Genomic DNA, 17,936 nt, shown 5'->3' on the forward strand with positions numbered 1-17,936 from the left:
TCGTTTTGACGCTCTGCGCAGGCGCGGAAGGTCCTGCGCATGCGCAGAGGTGGCGTGTGCGAGCAAAGGGTAAGGTAAGTGGATTTCACCCCTGCTCAAAATCAAAGATTAGTGTTTCTACGGGACTGTTTTTCTTCACACAAAAGTTCTATGGGGGTATTTTTGTCACTGGCAGATGGGAAAGTGGGGAAAATGGAAACCCCCCCCCAATTTTTTTTTAAAGGATGAAAAACAGGATTGCATTTGTACAATCCTAAATAGCAATAGCAATAGCAGTTAGACTTATATACCGCTTCATAGGGCTTTCAGCCCTCTCTAAGCGGTTTACAGAGTCAGCATATTGCCCCCAACAACAATCCGGGTCCTCATTTTACCCACCTCGGAAGGATGGAAGGCTGAGTCAACCCTGAGCCGGTGAGATTTGAACAGCTGAACTGCAGATCTGCAGTCAGCTGAAGTAGCCTGCAGTGCTGCATTTAACCACTGCGCCACCTCGGGTCTATATATAGCAGTAGACTTATATACCGCTTCATAGGCCTTTCAGGCCTCTCTAAGCGGTTTACAGAGAGTCAGCATATTGCCCCCAACAATCTGGGTCCTCATTTTACCCACCTCGGAAGGATGGAAGGCTGAGTCAACCCTGAGCCGGTGAGATTTGAACCGCTGACCTGCTGATCTAGCAGTAGCCTGCAGTGCTGCATTTAACCACTGCGCCACTGGCTCTTAGACAGGGTCTAAAATCCTGTGACTTTTGCTCTATCCAGTGTATCCATATTTTCCTTTCCACTGTTCCTCTAATTCTGGCAATATGTCTTCCTAAGTTAATTGGCAGTTATAAATGTTGTGCCTTCAAAGTTTGTTTATCCTCCAAATTTGCTGCAAAATTCTTTTTTTTTTTTTTTGGCAGACCGCTGAACGATGTTCTAATCATTGGAATGACTTTCCCAACGGAAGCAGAGCTGTTTAAATCTTTTTTCGTCCTAATAATAAAAGACCCACAACTTTCCACATCTGTAGTAAACAGAATTAGCAAGCTGGGGCCCAACGGCTGGGTTTGTGAGACGGAAACAGAACTACATCCGTGTTCCACAGCCTTCAAATCTATGTTTTGTAATGGAGTCCAACGTATGGACCAACCTTCCTGATCTGGAAACCTCCTAAGATGGATTCCAAAGTGTGGATTCAACCTTTCTGATCTGGAAACCTGAGACTAAATCCTAAGGATGATTTAATCTGGAAAAGATTCTGGTTGCCCTTCGTCCTAGCTTTAGTTCATCCCAATCAATCTATTGAGGATTTCTTTCATGAACCTACTGAAAAGACAAGAAGACAAAGAAGATTCCCCATGAGATCCTATCAGAGGTGGTATTCAGCCGGTTCGGATCGGTTCAAGCGAACCGGTAGCGGAAATTTTGAGTAGTTCAGAGAACCGGCAAATACCACCTCTGGTTGGCTTCATCTCCCGTCCCTATATATTCCCTTGTTTAGCTCAGCTGATTCGCGCGGCAGAAAAACACAGCTCAGCTAACCAGAGCTGACACTGAGGGGGGGGGGGGTGTCTTTGCTGTGCGCGCAAAGTGCTCTCTCATAGTACCAGTAGGCAAAGATTTGAAACCCCACCACTGGATCCTATTGTTCCACCCCTCTTTTTAAAGGAACACTTTAATTTTCTGTGCCTTCAGGAGTTCCAAATCTCTTACCTCTTCATACAGTTCCACGTCCCAATAAATATCTGAGTTATGAATCTGGCCAAGGATTCTATATTGGGGACTGTAGAGGAAAAACGACAGAAATACAATTATTTGCGTTATAACCTTTCCTGTTGGGAGAAATCACAAGATCATGTTTACCTGCGCGTGGCAAAATTCTTAAGAATTTTTTTTTTTTTAAACACCAAGCCAACCAACAAAACCTGTCACTTGACTGATCATGTCCAAAGTTTATGTCCACTATCAAAACAGGTTCTACGGCTTTTTTTTTTAAATAGTTTTTATTAAACAATATTACCTTTAAAAACAGAAAGAAAAACACAACAACGTAAGAAAAGACAACACATACATAACAATATAAAGTAAATATACAGCCTTTTGTATCGGCATTCATTAGTTATACATTTTTTAAAGAGTAAAACATACAAATACAAATACAATTTTAAACATACAACCCCCCCCACCCCCCCGCGGTGACAGTCATTCACAGCCCAACTTTTTTCTTTCCTTCCTCATTGTTAGGTCTCTAAGCCACATCTTCTCATTACAAAGTTCAGGGATCTATTACAATACCCATGTTCACTTTTAACTTTCCCCATTTTAAGTCCCTGCTAAAACAGGTTCTACGGCTTTGAACATGACTCGCTGATTGAAAAAGAAAGCAAGCAATCTTCTGCTAACAAAATAAAGTGGATTATATAATGAAGCCTTTACTAGTGAAAAATCTACCTTGCAAGGCATGGATCCCCAAATAGGGACAGGAACTTAGAACTCAAGTGGGAATCTGAATTAAGTTAAATAAAAACGAAATAAATAAACAAATAAGGGAGGTTCGTTTTTACACTTCTTTACATAAAGAAGTGTAAAAACGAACCAAAGAACTTCGTTTTATGAGTTGAAAAGTGAACTGTACCTTTGGGTTCTGTAGACAATGGTGATCACAGCAAAAGTGATCGATGTGAGTAAGCCGTAATCCAGGCCCAGGAAAACTGAGGCGAGAAACGCTACAATCCAAATGGCCTGAAAAAGAATCAAAGAAAAGAATCATCCAATCAGCCACAAAGGTAGTCCTTCACTTAAGACGGCAACAGAAGCCAAACTTTCAGTTGCTAAGTGAGCCATTTGTTAAGTGAGTACTGCCCCTTTTCTTGTCACGGTTGTTAAGCGAACCACCGCCCTTGTTAAATTAGTCGTGCGATTGTTAAGTGAATATGGATTCCCCTTGTCAGAAAGTCGCAAAAGGGCCAGGAAGATGGTTGAGATATATAAATTGAAAAAGGAGAACGAGAAGAAACTGGTAAATAAACGACAAGATGAAAGAGGAACTTTACAGCATCAAAGAAAATAATTCAGGAGTTCTATGGGAAATTATATGAGCAAGGTTCCCCTCACATATATATGCTAGCTGTTCCCAACTCTAGGGGGCGGTGCTCATCTCCGTTTCAAAGCCAAAGAGCCAGCGCTGTCCGAAGACGTCTCCGTGGTCATGTGGCTGCATTGACTCAACGCCGAAGGCGCACGGAACGCTCTTACCTTCCCACCAACGGTAGTCCCTATTTTTCTACTTGCATTTTTTACATGATTTCGAACTGCTAGGTTGTCAGAAGCTGAGAAGTAACGGGAGCTCACTCCGTTACGCGGCGCTAGGGATTCAAACCACCGAAGTGCTGACCTTTCTGATCAACAAGCTCAGCCTCTTAGCCACTGAGTCCCTTTTAAGCAATACTTGGAGAAGGCGAAATTACCACAAATGCCTGAAGGTATGAGAGCAATGCTAAATGAAAGAATTATGGATGATGGCTTTAACAGCGGCAATAAATAGACAAAATAATAATAAAACACCAGGGCCAGATGGATTATCTGCAGGTGTATGAATATTTTCAGGATATATTGAATATGTCAATGCTTGAGGTCTAGAATGAACTATACTGCGATAGTCATCAATATGAATCAATTGCCATCTCCCGCGTCTAAATTTTGATCACGTGACCAGCAGTCATAAGTGTGAAACGATGGTCTTAAGTCACTTTTTTCCAGTAACTGCGAACGGTCGCTGTTGTAAGTCGAGGACTTATCTGCAGAGGTGACAAGCTGAAGAAAGGAAGCTGAGGGGCACGGAATCACTCACTCACCAGTTCAATTTTGCTGGTTCTCCAGAAATGGACGATATCTCCAAGTTGTTTGAACATCCCTTTCAGGTTGACCATCACAATGGCTGCCAGCACAGTCTAGAAAAATAATTCGAGAATAGTACGGCTTTCTTTTGCTGGATTCGTTTCAATCTCCTTCCAAGCAGGGGTGAAAATCCTCCCGGTTCATCAGGGATGATTCTCCTGGGTTCTGGGAACCGGTCGTTAAAAAAAAAAAGCTTCCGACAATCGCGCGGATCACAGCTGCGCCCCGCGATCGTCGGAAGCTCCGCCCCCACGCTTTTTAAAGCATTTTTTCCCCTGCCTACTCGCCTGAACCTGAAGGAAAAAAATGCTTTAAAAAGCGAAAAAAATGTTGGCCACACCCACCCAGTCACATGACATCTCCCCACCAAGCCACACCCACAGAACCAGGGGGGGGGAATTAGATTTCACCACTGCTTCCAAGCATCTATCCTTATGCATGTATTTTTTTTTAAAAAAACAAAACAAAACGTAATTTCGGATAAGCAATGCACGACTTTTTAAAAAGAACATTGCAATCCTAATAACTGTAAGCATTCCTGTAAACAGAAATAACTTTTAACCTTCCGGGCACATGTTTTTCAAAAACTAATGAGATCGTTTTTAATGACAATCGCCAGCAATATCTGTTTGGCTGGCTTTAGCTGGCAGCTTTCCTGGTTTTTGTCTTTTTTTTTTTTTCAAAGTTAGCCCGAAACTTTCTGTTCCTGCTTGCTAACAAACTAGCTTAAATCTGTCAATTGCAAAGGCTTTCTAGGATCGGAGGAGAGCAGCACAATACAACATATTCATTGTAATTAAGGACACAGAGGATCCCCATTTGAGCAACCAGTTTTGTTCTCCAAGTCTCTCCTTAAGTCAAATTTGTATAGGAGCTGTGACAGTATCTCCCTCTATATATAAAAGTGTGTGTTTGTGTGTTCCAGCATAACTCTGGAACGCCTCGAGCAATTTCAACCAAACTTTGTACAGAGATGACTTACTCTCTGGAAAAAAAATACTGTGGGGGGGGGGGGGTAAGACATCCCTAACACCCGTTTGGGGTGTGTCTGTCCATGTATGTATGTTCCAGCATAACTTTGGAATGCCTCGGCCACTGAAATGAAAAGGACTGAATTATATCTATGGTGCCAAGTCACAGTACTCTTGAGAGTGATAGTGTGCCTTTTGGATTCAAGTTCTGTTAAGATGCAGCCTGTTGTGCCTTAAAATGGCTTCTACTGTACAGCAGAGTGGAGTTGCCATGGTAACAGCTTCTCAGTACTCCACAACGGGGGGGGGGGGCACCCTCTAATACAGGATTGGGATAAATAGATACCTGGGCTGCGCCAGTCTATCAGCTAGTTGTGATATAAATAATACTGTGTAATTGGACTTGAATCACTGTGTATTTAACTTGAATTTTGCTACCATGGGCTCTGTTCTTAACCATCGGCCGCCTGTAACCGAGGCATTCTTGGTCTGGGGACTTCCTGTATTCAGAAAATAACTTTAGAAAAAGCTAGTGGTGTTTATGGAGAACCACCAGAGAAAAGGATACAAAATAAAATATCTAACAATTACCTATAATGTGGGTGACCAAATGAGGACACGAAGCGGTAAGAAAGCAATGTTCAACACACAAGGGACAACAACAGCGATAGCACTTAAGACTTATATACCGCTTCACAGTGCTTTATAGCCCTCTCTAAGTAGTTTACAGAGCCAGCCTGTTGCCCCCAACAATCTGGGTCCTCATTTTACTGATCTCGGAAGGATAGAAGGCTGAGTCAAGCTTGAGCTGGTCAGGATCAAACTCCCGGCAGTGGACAGAGTCAGCCTGCAATACCGCATTCTAACCACTGTGCCACCAGGAAGGAGAAGGAGAAAGAGAAGAAGAGAGGAAGGAAGGAAGGAAGGAAGGAAGGCTAATAGCACTTATATACCACTTCACAGGGCTTTAGAGTCATCTCTAAGTGGTTTTACAGAGCCAGCCTCTTGTCGCCAACAATCTGGGTCCTTATTTTACTAATCTTGGAAAGATGGAAGGCTGATCTTGTGCCATTAAGGATTGAACTCCTGACAGTGGGCAGAGTCAGACTGCGATGTGGCATTCTAACCACTAAGCCACCAGAAAAGAAGGAGGGAAAGAAGGAATAGCAATAGCACTTAGACTTGATGGATCGAACTGCTGGCAGTCAGCAGAATTAGCCTGCATTCTAACCACTGCGCCACTATGATTCTTTATGGACAGATAAATATTATGGTCAACAAGACTTTTAATTCTGCTGATTTAGATGTCCAGAAAATACTTACCTGTGGCAAAGGTGTAAAGAGGTAACCAATGGCAATAACCACCAAGAAAACTATGATTGAGGACAGGGTTCCTGCAATCTGAAAAAAAAAACACACAAAAAAAAACCAGATAAAACATTTTCGTACGAAAAGGAGCTAGGATGGTTCAGCTTGTCGGATGAACTTTTACTGATAAATCTGATAATTTTCAGTATTAAACCCCTGTACGGGTAGTCCTCGATTTTATGGCCACAATTGAGCCCAAAATCTCCATTGCTACACCAGACGGTCGTTGAATTTTCACTCAATCTATGATCTTTCTGGCAGTTCACCGACAAAAGCGCGCCCGACTAAACCGCGGTGACAAAACCTGCGAGTTCTAAACCGCGCCGACGGATGAGCGCTGAATCGCGCCAACAACAGCGCGGCGACAGAAGCACGCTGTAAACCTAACCCTAACCTAAGGCTAACCCTAAACCTAACCATAAATCTAACCCTTACCTTAACTTAAATCGCCCTTCTGTCGACGCGCTGTTGTTGGCGCGTTGATGATGTCACGGTTTTAGCGACGCACTTTTGTCGTGCGCGCTTTTGTCGGGTCACGCTTTCTGGCCACCGTTGTTAAGTAAATCACTTCAGTGGTCACGTAAGCAACACAGTTATTCAGTGAATTTGGCTCCCCCACTGATTTTGTAGGTCAGGAGGTCGCAAAAGGGGGAAATCACATGACCCTGGGTCATAAATACAAGTCAGTCGTCAAGCATCCAAATATAAATCTATATTTAGTGGACACCACATTTGGAGGCCTCTCCTTAAACAAAGGGAAAGACGTCATATAAAAGTAAATATTTTTCGCACCTGTGTCTTCCCTCCTGTACCTTCCTGAACAAGGCTCCGGGACATCGAGCAGGTGATCGCAAAGGTCTGGAAAAAGGACCCTGTGAAATTGCAGATTCCTAAGGCGATGAGTTCCTGGGATATCATAAGAAGGAAGAGAAAAGAACACAAATATTGTAAAAGAAGATCACGTAGCACGAGCAACCAAGGTTAATTTCTGAATGGAATGGAATAGAATGCAGAATGGAATGGAATGGGAACAGAACAGAACAGAACGGAAACTATCAACTGGAATGGAATAGAGAATAGAATAAAATGGAATAGAATGCAGAATGGAATGGAATGGAAACAGAACAGAACGGAAAATATCAACTGGAATGGAATAGAGAATGGAATGGAATAGAATGCATAATGGAATGGAAACAGAACAGGATAGAACGGAAAATACAGACTGGAATGGAATAGAGAATAGAATAGAATGGAATGGAATAGAATGCAGAATGGAAACAGAACAGAATGGAAAATATCAACTGGAATGGAATAGAGAATAGAATAAAATGGAATAGAATGCAGAATGGAATGGAATGGAAACAGAACAGAACGGAAAATATCAACTGGAATGGAATAGAGAATGGAATGGAATAGAATGCGTAATGGAATGGAAACAGAACAGGACAGAACGGAAAATACAGACTGGAATGGAATAGAGAATAGAATAGAATGGAATAGAATGCAGAATGGAATGGAATGGAAACAGAACAGAACAGAACGGAAAATATCAACTGGAATGGAATAGAGAATAGAATAGAATGGAATGGAATAGAATGCAGAATGGAAACAGAACAGAATGGAAAATATCAACTGGAATGGAATAGAGAATAGAATAAAATGGAATAGAATGCAGAATGGAATGGAATGGAAACAGAACAGAACGGAAAATATCAATTGGAATGGAATAGAGAATGGAATGGAATAGAATAGAATGCATAATGGAATGGAAACAGAACAGAACAGAAAATATCAACTGGAATGGAATAGAGAATGGAATAGAATGGAATAGAATGCAGAATGGAAACAGAACAGAATGGAAAATATCAACTGGAATGGAATAGAGAATAGAATAGAATAGAATGGAATAGAATGCAGAATGGAATGGAAACAGAACAGAACGGAAAATATCAACTGGAATGGAATAGAGAATTAGAATAGAATGGAATGGAATGCAGAATGGAATGGAAACAGGACAGAACGGAAAATACAGACTGGAATGGAATAGAGAATAGAATAGAATGAAATGGAATAGAATAGAATAGAATGCAGAATGGAACGGAAACAGAACAGGACAGGACAGGTCGGAAAATACAGACTGGAATGGAATAGAGAATAGAATAGAATGGAATAGAATGCAGAATGGAATGGAAACAGAACAGAACGGAAAATATCAACTGGAATGGAATAGAGAATAGAATAGAATGAAATGGAATAGAATGCAGAGTGGAATGGAAACAGGACAGGACAGAACGGAAAATACAGACTGGAATGGACTAGAGAATAGAAAAGAGGAGAGGAGACTAGAACAGAACGGAAAATACAGAATGGGGTGGAATATAGAATAGAGTAGAGTAGAGTAAAACAGAACAGAACAGGAATACTTTATTTGTTCAAGTGTGGCCACATCCAACTGGAAACCACCCCCCCCCCCCCACATTTAGTGGTATCCATGGGGCGGGTCAAAAGGCATGATGGAGGTCACACAACCTTTTGGGGCAGGATTTCAACCATGTGGCCTTGTTCACTATCTTCTCTCTCTCTCTTTTTTTTGTCCCCTCCTGTGGATCACTCTATACACACTTGCTTATCCTCAGTAGTGGCAACCCAAAATGGTGACGATAAAAGATGATGAAAGGTAAAAGATAACATAAAAGATTAAAGTGAGGTGAGGTGAGAGGACAAGAGGAGAGAAGGGTAAGATAACAGAAGATGTTTAGTAACACGGGCTGTTAAGTGACTCCAGCTTCCCCATTAGCTTTGCTTGTCAGAAGGTCACAAAAAGGGGCGTCAGGCCTGCAGCCATCTTTTCTTTTGGATCTTTGGCCTGCCACACTTTCTATTATTCTGCTATGCATTTTCTATGGTGGGAAAATGGGATTGTACAGAACTAGATGCTATGAAGCCATAACAACATTCTTTCTAGAAAGCCAAGGTCATCCTTTGTCTTTTGCACCTCTGCACCTGACCGGAACTGGAGGGGTGGAACTGCCAGCATGGCAATGGGAGATTGGACCATGGGATGGACTTGTGGGTGTGGGGGCAGGATCTTGAACTTTCAACTGGGTGGGGAAAACCGGGAAGCTTTCAGATTCGGCTTTTCCCAGATGTTCCAACATGGCTCTCTTAATAAATTGCAACTTTGAGCGATATTTTGCCTTGGACTCTGATTTACTTTCGGATGCTATTTGGAACCCTGACAAGGGGATTGTGTGGTCCCACCCTGCCACAGTCGCATGTGTGAAATTAGGGTCCTAAGTAATTTTTTCCTCAAACCAATGACTGTTAAATTTTCATGAGGAGCCCATTTTATCGGCCGCGGAGTTTTATCCAGGTCGTGAGGCGCGAAGGCTAGGTTACAATGCTGTCACCTGATTCCCATCCACCGCGTAGCCGTGCTTCAGGGCGAAGATTTTGGCCATCGAGATGGTCATGGAAAACCCAACAAGAGCGATAGCGATGGCATCAACAAACACATTCGGGATGAGGCTGACGTCAGGGACTTGTGGAGGGATTAACCTGTAAGAAGCAATCAGGGAAAAAAATAATAAGTTATAACAAATTTGGAGGCTCTAAGACAGGGGTGTCAAACTCAAGGCCCGGGGACCAGATCCGGCCCACAATGTGCTTAGATCTGGCCCACGAGGCCACACTGGAAACAGCGAAGAGCCCTCCCAAGCTCCATTTTGGCTGGCAGAGGGTTACAGGAGGCCACTGTAGCCAAAAATAGAGCCAGGGTGCCCATTTTTTAAGTGTTCTGAGCTAGGCTTCCCAAGAGTAGGAAACAAACTCCTGGTCCTGATGAAAAACCCTTTTATTAATTGACTGTGAATTCTGCTCATTCGTATCCAGCAAAGTCTTTCGAGGGAGGATTTACAGTCACAGACCTTCTCTGGCTTGGAGAGCTGCCAGGCCGATATCTGCAAAACTTGGCAAGGAGTCTCAGAGAGTCACCAAGGAAGCGAACTAATGGTCTCCTGCAAACTCCACTCCCCTTTTGCTCCTCTTTTATTTCCTCTGGGAGGGGCCGTTCACCATCCACCTCTGGTCTTACTCCGAAGTCGACCAGTTCTTTAGCTATTCCCTTCGTCTGGCAACTGCGCATGCGCACACTGGAAACAGGCTCCAGCTGTTTGTCTGCCTCACCGCTGTCCACAGGTAGTTGATGACTGTTGGACGGCCCTGGCCCCCTCTCTGCCTCCGACACAGAGCCCTCCTCAGAGCCTTTCCCAGACTCCAGGACTTGCCCATCTTCCCCCCCAACCTCCTCACTGTCTGAATCTGCTGCCAGCTCTGCTTGCAGGCCACAAACACTCTTAACAGAGTGCTCGGGCCACCACAGGATCCCTGGCATGAGTGATGTCGAGCTGGCCACTCTCCGTCCCCCACGAGGTCAAATGCAACCCTGATGTGGCCCTCCATGAAATTGAGTTTGACACCCCTGCTCTAAGAATTCAGGTAACCCTTTACTTGCAACCCCTTGGTTTAATGTCCGTTCAGAATCACAAAGGAACTGAGAAATGTGACTCATGACTGGTTTTTCGCCTTTATGACCATTGCAGCATCCCTGTGGTCACGTGATCAAAATTGGCAACTGGTTCATATGTATGACGGTTGGAAGTCCCGGAGTCATCTGATTCTCCATTTGCGACCTTCTGTCCAGCCAAGTCAATGGGGAAGCCAGATTCACTTCACAACCATGTTCATAACTTACCATATTTTTCGGAGTATAAGACTCACCTTTCTCCTCCCTAAAAAGGGGTGAAAATTTGGGTGTGTCTTATACACTGAAAGTAGCCCCACCCACCCACTGGCTCCCACCCTTTGGCCTCTGCCTCCCAGCAATTTACCTCCTTGCAGCAAACAGGGAAAATGGGGCTTGTGGAGGCTGCAATAGACTATAGCAATCCCTGCAGCCTGAAACAGCTGATGATCGGGAGAAATTGAAAGTGAAACTTGCTGTTTGTTCTGCAAGGCAAATCGCTGGGAGGCAGAGGGAGATTTTTTTTTTCCTTGCGCTAATCAGACTAAACTGAAACAGGCTGTTTGCTGTTTGCTGCAAGGAGGTAAGTCAATAACTATAAATGCCTATAGAACGTTCAAATCATTAGACTTATTTTTTAAAGACTGCTTTATGATTGTTCTAGGCACCTTAACAAAATGAAGAAGCTTTTTAAAATAAATGCTTGATCTGAAGAGACCCGGTGCTATTGTATCTTCTTTTAAATAGCACAGAATAACTCTAGTTAATTGTAATTGTAATTTAATAAATTTATATGCCGCCCAATCCCGTAGGACTCCGGGCGGCTTACAAAAACAAGACTAAAATATAAAAAGTTAAAAAAAAGGAAGAGAGGAAAACAATTTTAAAAGCAACGCACCATACACTCAGTTCAGTTTCAGTTTCAGTTTTGGTTTATTTGTATGCCGCCCTTCTCCAGGAGGGACTCAGGGCGGCGAACAACTCAAAGGGGAAAGGGAACATAAACAACAGTACACATAATTAAAATACACGGAAATCACACAGCCATACCAGTCGAGAGGGGAGGGGAACTCATCAACCCCAGGCCTGCCGGCACAGCCAGATTTTGACGGCTTTCCGGAAGGCCTGGAGAGAGGTGAGGGGCCGAATCTCCGCGGGGAGTTCATTCCAAAGGGCCGGAGCTGCTACAGAGAAGGCCCGGGTAGTAGCCAGATGGCATTGGCTGGTGGATGGAACCCGGAGGAGGTTCCGTCCACCAGCCAATCTTGGTGGGGCTGGACCTCGTTCGTGAGGTCAACAGCACCAAGCCTGCCGGAATAGCCAGGTTTTAGTGGCTTTTCGGAAGGCCAAGAGAGTGGGAAGGGTCCGGATCTCTACGGGTAGATCGTTCCACAGGGCTGGAGCAGCTACAGAGAAGGCCCTCCCCCGAGGGGTCGCCAGCCAGCATTGTCCGGTCGACGGCACCTGGAGAAGGGCCAACCTGTGAGATCTTATCAGCTGTTGGGAGGTATGTGGCAGTAGGCGGTCTCGCAGATTTCCGGGTCCTAGGCCATGTAGGTAATGACCAGCACCTTGAAGCGCGTTCGGAGATCGATAGGAAGCCAGTGCAGCTCGCGGAGGATAGGTGTGACATGGGTGTATCTAGGTACACCCGATATCGCTCGCGCGGCTGCATTCTGGACCAACTGTAGTCTCCGAACACTTTTCAGGGGCAGCCCCATGTAGAGCGCAGAAAGTACATCAATTTTAACAGAATCTGTACAAGTAAGTCTGAAATGTAACACCACAAAGAGTGTATATTGTCTGTACTGTTTGCTGTTTGTTGCAAGGAGGCAAATTGCTGGGAGGCAGATTTTTTTCCCCTTGTTTTCCTCCCCAAAAGCTAGGTGCATCTTATACTTTGGAGTGTCTTATACTCCGAAAAATACAGTAACCACTGCAGTGACTCACTTAACAATTGTGGCAAGGAAGATCGTAAGATGGAGCAAAACTCACTTAACAGCTGTCTTGTTTAGCAATTGGAAATTTGCCCCCCCCCCCCCAAATCATATATGTTAAGCTTACCCGCTAGGAATGTTCCCAACAATATCGACTTTGTAAGTCTCGGACAGATTCATTCCAGCTGAAACTCCAGTTCCAATGACCACCTTAAAACACGCACACACAGACACAAAAAAAACATTTGGAGTTCAAAGGGAAGAATTCTAGAAGAAAAACTGTCTGGCTTAGAATAGAATAAATTTATTGTCCCTTTAAATGTACGCTAATTGGCATATATTAAAATGAAATTTCGTGTAACTCTGGAAACAGATGCTGTGGGGGTAAGATACCTCTAATACACCCTTGGGGTAGTGGTGGTGTTCTGTTAAGATACAGCCTGTTGTGCCTTCAAATGGCTTCTACTGTACAGCACAGTGGAGTTGCCGTGGTAATGGCTTCACAGCAGTGGTGGGTTTCAAAATGTTTTGGAACCTACACTGTGGATGTGGCCTCCTTTGTGGGAGTGGCTTGCCGGCCATGTGATCTGGTGGGAGTGGCTTGCCGGCCATGTGTTTTCTTTCTTTCTTTCTTTCTTTCTCTCTCTCTCTTTTTCCTTCCTTTTGTCTCTGTTCCTTTTTTCTTTTTTCTTTCATCTCTCTCTCTCACTCTTTTTCTTTCTTTTTTCTTTATTTATTTCTTCCTTTCTTTCTCTTTCTTTCTCTCTCTCTGTGTCAGTCTGTGTGTATGTGTGTGTGTGTGTGGCAGTGGTAGGTTTCAAAAATTTTTGGAACCTCTTCTGTAGGTGTGGCCTGCTTTCCGGGTCCACTGGTGGAACCTCTTCTAGATTTGACGAATCGGTTCTACCGAATGAACCCACCTCTGCTTCACAGGACTCCACAAGGGGGCTCCCTCTGATAAGGGGGAATATTCAACATTAGAAATTATGTTTGGTTCGGACATTTGTGAATGTCAGCACAGGACTGGGATAAACAAATACCTGGGTAACACCTGGGTTAACAGCCAGTCCTATAATAAATAAAAGAGAAGGAATCCTGTCTTTATCTTTAACTTCCAACCAAGGTGAGGAGCAAACTAGAACCAAGGAGAACTTCCCTAACGGTGAGAGCCCAGAAGCTGTGGGGGCTCCAACACTGAAGGTTTTTAAGGAGAGATTGGACAACCATTTGTCTGAAATGGCATAGAGTCTCCTGCTTGTGCAGGGGGTTGGACTAGAAGACCTCCGAGGTCCCTTCCAACTCTTGTTATTCTATGTTCTGCGTTCTGAGAGTTCTGCGTTCAGCCAGGGACGCGCAGTCAGGGGAGGCGGAGCCTCACCACTGTCATCATGAAAATAAAAAAAAATGTAAAAGGAAAAAGGCTGAGCTAGTTGCTGCCAGAGTCACCGTGGATGACTCTGCTTAGTGCTTAACTGTTTAAAAAAGCCTCTAAAAAAGCACCCTCTACAGGAGGAGGCGGGAGAACGAGGTGCCTCATCTAGTCTGAGGAGAAAAAGAAAGAAGGAAAACTTTTTCGCAAAGGAGAAAAAACAAATGCTGTCGCTTTAAATCGGAACTGAGCATGCCTGGCTGTGGAATTCTGGGAGTTTTAAGTCCACAAGTCTAAAAAAATTTGAAACCCCTGTGTCAGTGCCTCACCAGCCATAAACCTCACCGCACGTCACTGCGTTCAGCTATGCTTGAAGAAGACCCACCACAATGATTTCCAGTGGAATTGGAACGATCATCTTCTTCTTACAACGGTCGTTGATTTCTTTGCCGCTCAGGAGCAGGACGATGCAGATGAGGCCAACCACTAAAGTGGCCGTGTTGGTTTGGGTGATGTTGGAAAACACCGCAATCAAACTCTGAAAGGACAGGCAAGAGAGAAAGTTAGACAGTTAGCCCGCATGTGCGTGCCCACACCCATAATGCAATGCACCCAGTCCCTGTGGGCATGCACCCACAACCCTTCCCGTGCTCCTCCCACTCCTGCAGGCTGACAGACAGCAATAAATGGATGCAGGGATGGATGTATATGGATGGATGGATGGATGGATTGACAGTGATAAATGGATGGATGTAATGGATGGATAGATGGAATGGATGGATAGATGGATATGGATGGATGGATGAATATAGATGGATGGATGGAATGGATGAATAGATGGATATGGATGGATGGATGTATATGGATGGATGGATGGATGGAATGGATGGATAGATGGATATGGATGGAATGGATGGATAGATAGACAGTGATAAATGGATGGATGGATAGATAGTGATAAATGGATGGATGGATGTATATGGATAGATGGATGGATAGATGGATATGGATGGAATGGATGGATATGCCGAGGTGGCACAGTGGTTAAATGCAGCACTGCAGGCTACTTCAGCTGACTGCAGTTCTGCAGTTCGGCTGTTCAAATCTCACTGGCTCAAGGTTGACTCAGCCTTCCATCCTTCCGAGGTGGGTAAAATGAGGACCCGAATTGTTGGAGGCAATATGCTGACTCTGTAAACCGCTTAGAGAGGGCTGAAAGCCCTATGAAGTGGTATATAAGTCTAACTGCTATTGCTATTGCTATATGAATGGAATGGATGGATATGGATGGATAGATAGTGATAAATGGATGGATGGATGGATGGATGGATAGTGATAAATGGATGGATGGATATGGATGGATATGGATGGATGGATAGATGGATATGGATGGATATGGATGGATAGATAGACAGTGATAAATGGATGGATATGGATGGATAGACAGTGATAAATGGATGGATGTACATGGATGGATGGATAGATGGATATGGATGGAATGGATGGATATGGATGGATAGATAGACAGTGATAAATGGTTGGATATGGATGGATGGATGGTGATAAATGAATGGATGGATGTATATGGATGGATGGATAGATGGATATGGATGGAATGGATGGATATGGATGGATAGATAGTGATAAATGGATGGATGGATGGATAGTGATAAATGGATGGATGGATATGGATGGATGGATGGATAGATGGATATGGATGGATATGGATGGATAGATAGACAGTGATAAATGGATGGATATGGATGGATAGACAGTGATGGATGGATGGATGTACATGGATGGATGGATAGATGGATATGGGTGGAATGGATGGATATGGATGGATAGATAGACAGTGATAAATGGTTGGATATGGATGGATGGATGGTGATAAATGGATGGATGGATGTATATGGATGGATGGATAGATGGATATGGATGGAATGGATGGATAGACAGTGATAAATGGATGGATAGACAGACAGACAGATAGATAGATACAATAGATATGGATGGATGGATGGATGGATGGATGGATATACAGATAGATACAGTTAGAGAGACAATGATAAATGGATAGACAGACAGACATATTCAGACAGATATACAGGAGAGATAAGACAGATATTGACAGATGGCACAGACAGAGAGATATACTCACGTAAAGAACAGAGAGGGGGCCACTGAATCGCTTGATTTTGATCCCAAGCAGATACTTCAGCTGAGAAGTGAAGACGTGCACGGCCGCCGCCGTGGTGAATCCGCGCACCAGGGGCTCCGTGAGGTAAATGGCTACAAACCCAAAACGAAGCAGTCCTAAACACAACTGATAGGGAGAGAACCCACATTCTAGCAACAGTGACGGCCATCGCGTTTGGTTTTTAAAAGTTCCTAGAAGCGTCCTTCCCCCCCCCCCCCCCGTCCCCCCCTCCACGCCTCCAATTTCCTTGGAAGAAAATAAGCAGAATGTTTCAGTCACGGAGTACAAGAAAATATTTGATTAATGAGAATCGTAGCCAAGAGTGACCATGACTGCATATACGTGTGTGTGTATATATATATATTTGTTCTCCTCTCTGACTTTTTCCACGTTGTCTATTGCACAATGTAGGCAAATCTGTCCAATTCAAACGGAAAATTAAGTTATTTTTTTTTGACGTAGAATGCCAGGTTAACTAAAGTTGCCATAACAAATGCGATGTACAATATCTATCACACAAGTAGGCCACATTTTTTTTCACCTACCATTTTTCTTTTTTTGTCATTTAATGACCCTGTTAATCCAGTGGTGGGTTTCAAAAAAATTTTGGAACCTCTTCTGTAGGTGTGGCCTGCTTTCCGGGTCCACTGGTGGAACCTCTTCTAACCGGTTCGGTAGATTTGACGAACCGGTTCGGTAGATTTGACGAACCGGTTCGGTAGATTTGACGAACCGGTTCGGTAGATTTGACGAACCGGTTCGGTAGATTTGACGAACCGGTTCGGTAGATTTGACGAACCGGGCTCTACCGAACTGGTGCGAACCGGTAGGAACCCACCTCTGCTGGAATCCCTTGCATCGGGATGGAGTCGGGGCAACGGAATGGAGCTGTGTATTTACTGGCCAGTTGCCCTTCCCGCTGCCAATGCGGAGTTATATTCAGCAGATTTATTTATTTATTAAATATATTTATATGCCGCCCAATCCCGAAGGACTCCTATATTCTCATCGTGCCGAGAGAGAGAAATATCTCTCTCTACCTAGGATTGAACTCAGTCTCATGATTGGGGGGGGGGGGGAGAACTTTACCACTAGGCCACTGCACCCACTAGTACCGTCACAAAAACTCTGATGGACTTGACCGAAGAGAATATTTGAAGCTCGGGATTGAATTGTGGGGTCATTGGTGCTCTCCTTGCTTGGTCATTTTCTTGCAGACGTTTCATTACCAAACCAAGTTACAGCATCAGTGAAGCGTCTGCTGGAAAACCACTGAGCTCAGAGAACAACAAGGTTCCCCACGTTTGATGGAATATATTCAGCCCAATCTTGAATTGCAAAAAGAAAAAGACTAGGAAAATCAGATTTTTAACTTAGACTAAGGCAATATCGTATTTTTTGGAGTATAAGACGTTCCGAAGTATCAGTATAGCTTTTGGGGAGGAAAAAAAGAAAAAAAATCTGCTTCTGCCTCTGCCTTGCAGCAAAAAGCTTGTTTCAGTTTCACAACAGCCTGATAAGCACAAAAAATATCTGCCCCTGCCTCCCAGCAATTTGCCTCCTTTCAGCAAACAACCTGTTTCAGTTTCTGCACAAACAACTGATTGTTGGTTGGATCAGCCTCCTGGACGATCAGCTGTTTCAGTCTGCAGGGATTGCCATAGCCTATTGCAGCCTCCTCAGGC

General features: G+C 43.9%; 1 protein-coding gene across 2 annotated transcripts in view; it reads right to left on the reverse strand.

The window, feature by feature from the left end:
* SLC26A5 (solute carrier family 26 member 5) overlaps positions 1 to 17,936 on the reverse strand; it is a 51,024-nt gene that overhangs the window by 17,307 nt on the left and 15,781 nt on the right. For both annotated transcript variants that reach the window (XR_015697630.1, XM_087722290.1), the window contains exons 6-14: positions 16,213 to 16,377; positions 14,437 to 14,589; positions 12,810 to 12,892; positions 9,634 to 9,781; positions 7,016 to 7,129; positions 6,179 to 6,256; positions 3,842 to 3,937; positions 2,623 to 2,729; positions 1,701 to 1,770 (exon numbers count right to left, since the gene is read on the reverse strand). Coding sequence is in view for 1 of the 2 variants with exons in the window: in XM_087722290.1 (XP_087578416.1) it covers positions 1,701 to 1,770; positions 2,623 to 2,729; positions 3,842 to 3,937; positions 6,179 to 6,256; positions 7,016 to 7,129; positions 9,634 to 9,781; positions 12,810 to 12,892; positions 14,437 to 14,589; positions 16,213 to 16,377 (1,014 nt within the window). In the remaining variant the exon portion in view is untranslated. The remainder of the gene's footprint in view (positions 1 to 1,700; positions 1,771 to 2,622; positions 2,730 to 3,841; positions 3,938 to 6,178; positions 6,257 to 7,015; positions 7,130 to 9,633; positions 9,782 to 12,809; positions 12,893 to 14,436; positions 14,590 to 16,212; positions 16,378 to 17,936) is intronic.

This window comes from Thamnophis sirtalis, unplaced genomic scaffold, assembly GCF_051295495.1.
Source record: "Thamnophis sirtalis isolate CommonGarterSnake01/CBP01778 unplaced genomic scaffold, rThaSir2_p1.2 scaffold_9, whole genome shotgun sequence".
Classification (NCBI taxonomy): Eukaryota; Metazoa; Chordata; class Lepidosauria; order Squamata; family Natricidae; genus Thamnophis; species Thamnophis sirtalis.